The following is an 8,039-nucleotide window of genomic DNA, read 5'->3' on the forward strand; positions in this document are numbered from 1 at the left end:
CACACCTTAAAACAAGTAATGAAATCTACGTGTATTCACGTGGAAAGACACACCCAGGATGTATGGCTGAATCGTAAAAGCAGGTTACATGTTATCACCTATAATGTAATCCTCTTATGTTATTACGAAGAAGTCTTTGTACATATAAGAAAATAGGAGCAGAGAGACTGTGAATAGCAGTTCTCTCTGGGAGTAAGAGTATAGGGGAATCATTCACTTTCTACTTTATACACTTTGATAGGTTTTTATTTATTTATTTTTGTTTTTGGCCACACTGCACAGCTTGTGGGATCTTAGTTCCCCAGCCAGGGATCGAACCCATGCCCTTGGCAGTGGAAGCAGAGTCCTAACCACTGGACCACCAGGGAATTCCCTCCTTTGATAGGTTTTTAAAGCGAACATATAATGCCTTTATAATTTTTAAAAATCAACACAATTTAATAATAAAGGTATTTCCATTTTTGGGGAGAAGCCTTGCAGAAATATGCATGAGCTAATGAAAATGTTCCGGGTCTTTGCTTCAGGCTGGAGTTATATCAACCTAGGATGGGAAGGCCGGTGGACTCCTGTACTATATCCAAAACGAAAGCACAAAGGGCTTGATGTTTTTTTAAGAGAAAATGAACAATCCCTTAAAGAGATTTGTAAGGTCAAATCTGTCGAAATATATGATTCAACGTATATGAGGCAAAGGGAGGATAATTGTAAAAGAGGTCCTTGGTGTCCACAGCTCAAACCTGGACTTGGGGTTGGCTGCTGTGAGGCAGGGCTGGGGCAGTCGGGACTGAGGGCTGCTCCCCAGCACCTCACACAGCTTGAGAACAAAGCCAAATCAGCACCGTGGTCCAACCCCTCTCTCCCAAATGGCTGCAGCTTCCCACCAACGAGCCCAAGGCCACCCTGGCCTGCGGGAGCCTTTCAGAATGACTCCAGTATCCCTCAGCTCCTTGCCATCCAGCTTTCTCCTATAACCAAGCCCAGAACGAATGGGCATCTCCCTGAGCCAAGGACCCAGGCTCGAGCACACTGCGAAGTAAGGGTTCTGTGTCGCCCCCCTGAGGAGTCAGCACAGGGGCTGAAAGGTGCAGTTAGATACAAGTTTATTGGCAGAGCTGCGGCGGAGTCCTCCCTCCTCTGGGAGAGCCGAGGGCACAGCACCAACAGAGGGATGGCCAGACAGACCCCCAGACACATGGATGGTGCAGACTCATAGAGACCAGAGCACAGACACACAGGCACAGAGACACACAGGCCACAGCACCAAGACACACATACACACACACACACAAAACCATAAGGCTAGAACACACGGACAAAGTGCAGGCTTTGGGGCTCCTGCATAGACAGAGAGACAGCCACGTGGGGAGGGGGCCCCTGCTGACCTTCCCCAGGCTTAGGCACACCAACAGCACAAAGACAGGCAGATCCCCCAGCCAGCCAGCCAGCCTGCCACACAGACAAATGAACTGCACGGAAAGGAGGCTGGGGGCTCCCCCGAGCACGGGGAGCAGGGACCACAGGACTTCTACACACCCCGACTGCCCTGACTTCCCTGTTCAGCCTGACCCTGGCCCCACTCCCCCCACACACTTTGGTCTTGCCCACTGGGGCTGGGGGGTTGGCAGGTGGAAGCGGGCAGAGAGGAAGGGTACGGACCCAGCTCCGTCCCTTCTCCGTGAGCAGGGAGGCAGTTGCTGAGAGTCCAGGGCTGAGCCTGGGCCTGGCAGTGGGGTGAGGGTGCGGCCGTGGCTCAGGCTTGGGGGGGCTCCCTGCAGCGCAGGCACTGGGCCATCTCAGGCTGGTACTGCTCGACCTGCAGGGTAGAGCTGGAGAATCCAAACCGGGAGTGGAGCCGGGATGTGGCTTCAGCCAGGACGGCTTCAGAGTCAGCCGTGGAGTCTGCGGGGGAGTGATAAGAGGCAGCAGGTTTCCAGGGGAATTGGGAACCAGCCAGGGGCCCAGATAAGGATGGGTGAATGGGACCCAGGGGTTTGCATGGCATGAAAGCCAAGATTGAACGGGAAGCTTTATTTTCTCTATATATTGTATGAACAGTGTAAAACTGTCAAAAAGATCGGACAGACTCATCCCTAATTGACTAGGCTAACACACTAGACCGTTATTTTTCTATATTCTCTTCTGCTCTTTGAGTATCAGTATACAGCTGTGTATTTCAGCAGCCATACCACCCGCTTTTCCACAACATTCCAGATGTTAAATATTCTGTTCTCATTGTCCCTCTAGAGTTACCATCAAATATCCTACAAAGTATAATATTTTTGGCATCCAAATTGCATGTCTCTGATTGCTTCTTGCATCTGGAAGAAACTCAAAAATTCTTTGTCAGCTTGTGAGTCACCATATATATTTTAAATAGTTGAACCATAATGTAGCTAAAATTTTACATTCCGCTTTCTCTCTTAGCATTATACCATAAACATTTTGCCTAGTTGCCCTACAGTCTTCATAATCATCAATTTTTAAAAGTTACATGATACTCCACTGAGTGGAGGAGCCATAATTTACCTAACTGTGCCCCATCACGAGACCTGTAGGTACCAGTGACCTTTTAAAGGGTTTTTGCTGGTTCCTAGCACTACTTCAGAGAGAGTGAAACCTCCCCGAGAGAGAGACAGACAGACAGACAGACAGACAGAGAGACAGACAGACAGAGAGACAGAGAGAGAGAGAGAGAGAGAGAGACAGAGACAGAGACAGAGAGATACAAAAGACAGAGAGATGGAAACATTCGCAGTTAATTCAGACCATCTTCCTATGTTTGGATGGTGGTACGGGAAGGGAGAAATGTTTCTGGAAAGTAACTGGCTGGGGTCAGTGTGGACTCACCGATCGCCAGGTGTGCGGAGACAACGTGGTAAGTAAGCGTAAGGGACCACAGGTGCAGCTCGTGGGTTGCCCGAACTCCTGGCACTGACAACAGCGTATCCCGCACAGGTTCAAACCCCACACTTCGGGGGGTACCTGCAAGCAGCACCCACTGCGCCTTATTGCCAGGGCCACTCCTGCCCAGAGGCCAGGACCCCACCTCCCCCATCCTGTACCACTCACCCTGTTGATCCCCACAGTTTACCCCATCCCTGAATCCTCCTTCCACCAATAGGCCTTCTCCCCACACTTTCTCCAGAGAGAACAGAGGCGCCTAGTCCTGGGGTGTGGTCAGAGAGGGCCCCGGGGAGTGGGGAGCAGTGGCGTCTGACTCACCTTCCATGAGGACGCGGAGAACATCTCGGAGGGTGGGAGCGGTGGATCCAAGGGCACAGATGGAGAAGAGAAAGGTGCTGATGGGGTCAGCTGCCTTGTATTGAGGCTGTAGAGAAAGAGAGCCCTAAGCCTGGGAATCAGGGACCTTTCAGAGGAAGATCTAGGGGCATCCTGGACAAACAGGACCTGAGAGGCCCCTGAGAACCCTGCTGGGGTGAAAGGAACTATAACCCTGGGCCAGGAGTCCTGGGGAGCTGGGAGATGGAGTGGGGTGGTGGGGGTCCAGGGAAGGAGGGGCTGGGGGGTGGAATTGGGGGAGGAAGGCTGAGGTAGGCTTGCACAGATGGTACCTTGAAGTAGATGAGGATGGAGGCGGCCAGCACCCCAAGGCTCTGCAGAAGGTCCCCCAGCACATGCACAAAGGCCGCCCGGACGCTGGTGTTCCCCAGGGGCAGGGGCTCCCCGGGCCCCTCCTCCAGCGGTGCATACTCTGCCCCCCTGGACCCGTGGCTGTGGTGGGGCCCGGCCTGGTGCAGCACAAAGGCCATTCTGAGGGGGAAGCAGAGCAGCTCAGCCCAGGTGGCCTGCTTCCAGGCTCCTCTGCCCACTTCCACACCTCCTCCTCTCACCTCCCCAGGAGGCCTGTCTCCATCTATTTTCTCCCTATTTTCCCAGTCCCAGGAAAAAGACAATACGGTCCTAGAGAGACAAGTAATGCAGCCTGGGGGCAAGAATACGTGGTGCCAGAGACGTGGATTCAGATCCTGGCCCTGCTACTAAATTTAGTAGCTATGTGCCCTGGGCAAGTCCCCTGGTCACCTCTTGGGATCTATCTGATTAACTGTATACGAGGAGTGATACTACCTACCTCATGGGGTGGTTGTGAGCTTTAAATGAGACAATGCTGAGGACAGCCCCCAGCAGGGTGGCCAGTACACAGCAGGCCTTTAACAAAGGTCTTTTGACTCTGAATTTTAGGTCTCTACCCCAGTCCCTTCTCAGGCATCCCTAGAGCAGAGAGATGAGAACAGCATGTGTGTGCTGCGAGTCTGTCCGGGAGAGGAGAGCCTGCTCTCCCATCCTGGAGGAGGAGCCCTCGCCCTGAATCCCACACGGTGCCTGCTCCATACTGGAACGTACAGCAGATTGGCACAGACTGCGATGCTGGCGGTCAGCAGCATGGCACCCCCCTCGATGTGGTAGTCGCTGTGCAGCAGGCGGATGAAGGCCAGGTACAGGAGGATGCCAGTGACCATCCAGAGGGAGACCACAGAGGCCAAAGCCCCCAGAGTCTCTGCAGGGGAAGACAAGCTATCAGAGAGCTGCCCAGGACCCTGAGAGGTACCTTCTGGCAAGATTGGGGGGCGGGTCATTAGACCATGCAGGGGCCTTACCTGAGCGGTGCCAGCCAAAGGTCATGGTGCGGGTGGCTGGACGGGTAGAGAGCCAGAGGGAGAAGAGGCTGCCCATCATGCTGCCCACATCTGCCAACAGGTGGGCTGCATCAGTCATAATGGCCAGGCTGTGCGCCAAATACCCACCTGTAAGGGTAAAGCGATATATGGTCTGGTCCATTTAGAAAATATCATGCAGTGTGTGTAGAGGCATGGAAAAGAGACACGGGGGACACATACCAAAATGTGAACAGCAATTTTTCTCTGGTAATGGGATTACACGTGGGTTTTGGGGGTTTTTTTTCTTTTCACTCATTCACATTTTCTAGTTTTTCTACAATAACATTTTTTTGACCACGCCGCGCAGCTTGTGGGATCTTAGTTCCCTGACCAGGGATTGAACCTGCGCCCTCAGCAGTGAAAGCGTGGAGTCCTAACCACTAGACCACTAGGGAATTCCCCACAATAACATATTTTAATAAGAAGAAAATAGGGCTTTTACAAGACCAGTTCATACTGATGAGCCAGCCCTGAATTCCCTTGGTGCTGTCGCTCGCCCTCTCCCACTTCCTGAGTCCTGGGCACCCACCTCCCCCATCCCAGCCATCCCCACCTTCTCTGCATCTCCACCAGGAACATTCCTGGGACTCCAGGTGGGAGGTGGCTTAGGCAGGCGTCCTGAGGATGGTGTTGGAGGAGCCGCTTTCCGACTTACCGACTACTTCCCCAGCCATGAAGACGCAGCACACGGCACAGGCGGCACACAGCTGCCTCTGTGCCTGCAGCCTCTCAGGGGTGAGACCTGGCTGTGGCAGAGGGTCCCTGTGGCAGTGGTGGAAGGACATCTCCACGGGTTTGGGCTCCTCGGGGAGGGGCTCCTCGGGCTCTGTGAAGAGACTGAGGCAGGCAGCCCAATTCAAGCTGGGACCTGGTTCAAGGGCTAACCTGCTTCTCACTCCCAGTCCTGGATCCCCCAGACTGGCTTCATCAGATGTCCCACCTCTCTATCCTTTCCCGAGGCCTTGTGGACAGAGGGCCACATGAGAGATGGGGCTAAATGGACAACTCAGATTCCAGCCTCCCTTTTGCTTTCACGTACAGAGCCATAGAATCTCAGAGCACACATGGAAAGCACCTTAGAGACGTCTAGTCTACCACTTATTCAAGAATTAGAAGTATGAGTTTCAAAGGGGGAGAGGACTTATGGAGGCCACACAGCTAGTTAGTGGTTGAGCTGAGATTAAACTCCAACCAAATCAATTTATTATGATAGGCACCACGAAGAATACAAGTGGGATAGGATATCCTTTCTGATCTCTGGGAGCCTCTGGTGAACAGGACAAATGTGTACCTGAATACTGTGAGATGTAGCAAAAGGTAGCTATTGCCTTAGGGCAGTTAAAGCACTGTCAGGGCTCAGAGGGACATACTGACTCTAATGAGGAAACAGGGAAACAACTGAAGGAGGCACCTGAGAAGGGCCTGGAAGGATGGGAAGGATTTTGATAAAGAGGAGGTGCATGTGCCCGGCGAAGGCAATATGAAGGGGAAGTGGTGTGAAAGTGTGGGGTGAGGCTCAGCACATGGTCCTGGCCTTAGTGCCTCCCTGCTGGACCTAGCTCCTGGTGCCTCCACTCCCAGGTCCTTCACCTTCCCTCTCTAAGACATTCAGCTAGACGTGGCCCTTTAAGAGGAGAGTAGAATGCTGGGACCCAAAAAGTCTGAAGTTCCTGGCACAGAGAACTAATGGCCAGATTCCAGAGCTGGGTTGTCATGGGGAGGAAAGAGCGCAGACTGATGTGGATGGGATTGGTAGCAGTAGGAGTGCTGGGTTTGGAGTCTGCCACACGTTAGCTGGACCTCAGTGTGACCATAAGCACCCAACAGAGGCCACTTTAACTGCACAGTGCAGTAAGCCTCCCTGGACAAATGAATGGGGCTGGAGGCCTCACCTGGGGATGCCACAGGCTGAGCTCAGGTTAACTGAGTTTTCAGTCCGTTCTGGCTTAATTCTCACCCCCATTACTACCCAACCTGAACCCCACGGAGAAAAGAACCTTCCACAGCATAAAGGACCTAAACAGAAAAGTACAGTTCTAGAAATACTCATGGAGGTGTCACAAGAATACCCTTGAGAGAAAATGAAGGCTCCAGATAGAAATGTGATCACAGCAGTAAAGTGGGGAAGGGTGCCTGGGGCCTTCTGGCTGAGGTCAGCTCTGCCCAATGGGCGAATTCAGCTGTGAGGGAGATGGGGGCACATTTGGTGCTTCTAGGGAAAATTCAAGTGCTGGCAGGTAGATTAACTTCTTGGAATCCCCTTCCAAGACTTAGAATCTGGGTGTGTATGATTCCAGGTGTGTTTCCAGAGGAGATGGGAGACGAGGGTGGCTTTGAAATCCATCCTCATTCCTCAATGAGACTACCAAGCAGCGTACACGTACTGAAGCTCAATCTAGTGGGAGAGACAGAAGTGTCGCAAATGACTGACTATGCAAGGAGAAGCTGGGGCCAGGAGGGTTATGAACAAAGGACTTTGGAGCACAGGGGAAGGAGTGACCAACTCTAAAGGGGATGAAGAGACCTTCACAGAGGAGGAGATGTTTAAGGGAAGACCTAGGTAGAGAAAGGAGCTCCAGACACATGGAATGACGATGACAAGATATGCAGCTTGGAGCTTAAGTGTGAGGAACCAGGGGAAGGGCTGAGGAGGAAAGTGATGGGCTCAAAGTAACATAAAGGGAGAAACACTGATTGATTTAATCTTTCCTGATCTGTGAGATGGATGACCTTGACGATGGACTAGTCTGGGAGGAAGAGAAGAGAGGAGATGGAGGGGTCCAGAACAGACAAGGCCAGAGGCTCCCTGCGCAGAATCTTAGAGACAGGCAGGCAGGTAGGGAAGAGCCTCTTCCAGAAAATACTGCAGGATTTGGTGACTAATGGTCATATGAGAATGAGAATAAGCTGGGAGTCAGAGATGCGGGTCTGAAGAGTAAACAGAGGGTGAGTGGTTTTGAGGCAGTGGGCAAGATGCCCTTCCTGGCCCTGTAAGACACAGCACGGCCAGGCATCAAGGTAGTCACCCATCAACAGGCTGCTCCCTTTTGTTTTGCATTAACTGGGCACTAAATAAGCCTCATTGTTGGTGTGTAGGGGTGCGGGGAGCTACCTGCTGTGTGCAGAGAAGGAAAGACAACTTGCTGTCCCTGGCCCTCTGAAACCCCCGACAAACAACAAATAATATTGAGTGGGGTAGAAGGGAGACTGGCCTGAAGCAGAGTCGAAAGGCACATGAAGAGATGCCAGGGCCACAGCTGCCCCCGTCTGCAGTCCTCCGCGGGAGAGATTCCGACGGAAGTCTTCCCTCCCTTCTGCTCATCCACTCCCCCATCCACCCAGGTTTACGGCCCCCATCCAGGG

The 8,039-nt window shown here is 52.5% G+C and overlaps 1 protein-coding gene across 2 annotated transcripts in view; it reads right to left on the reverse strand.

Moving 5' to 3' along the window:
• Positions 1-1,076: 1,076 nt before the first annotated feature.
• SLC30A3 (solute carrier family 30 member 3) overlaps positions 1,077-8,039 on the reverse strand; it is a 9,192-nt gene continuing 2,229 nt past the window's right edge. Inside the window, exons 2-8 of one of the 2 annotated variants that reach the window (XM_007470827.1) lie at positions 5,332-5,513; positions 4,617-4,763; positions 4,363-4,516; positions 3,573-3,771; positions 3,223-3,328; positions 2,848-2,982; positions 1,077-1,899 (exon numbers count right to left, since the gene is read on the reverse strand). In XM_007470827.1, coding sequence (XP_007470889.1) covers positions 1,751-1,899; positions 2,848-2,982; positions 3,223-3,328; positions 3,573-3,771; positions 4,363-4,516; positions 4,617-4,763; positions 5,332-5,513 — 1,072 coding nt within the window. In that variant the 3' untranslated portion in view covers positions 1,077-1,750. The remainder of the gene's footprint in view (positions 1,900-2,847; positions 2,983-3,222; positions 3,329-3,572; positions 3,772-4,362; positions 4,517-4,616; positions 4,764-5,331; positions 5,514-8,039) is intronic. The other variant, XM_007470828.1, reaches the window with a different exon arrangement.

Source organism: Lipotes vexillifer, unplaced genomic scaffold, assembly GCF_000442215.2.
Source record: "Lipotes vexillifer unplaced genomic scaffold, Lipotes_vexillifer_v1.1 scaffold717, whole genome shotgun sequence".
In the NCBI taxonomy this organism is placed as follows: domain Eukaryota; kingdom Metazoa; phylum Chordata; class Mammalia; order Artiodactyla; family Lipotidae; genus Lipotes; species Lipotes vexillifer.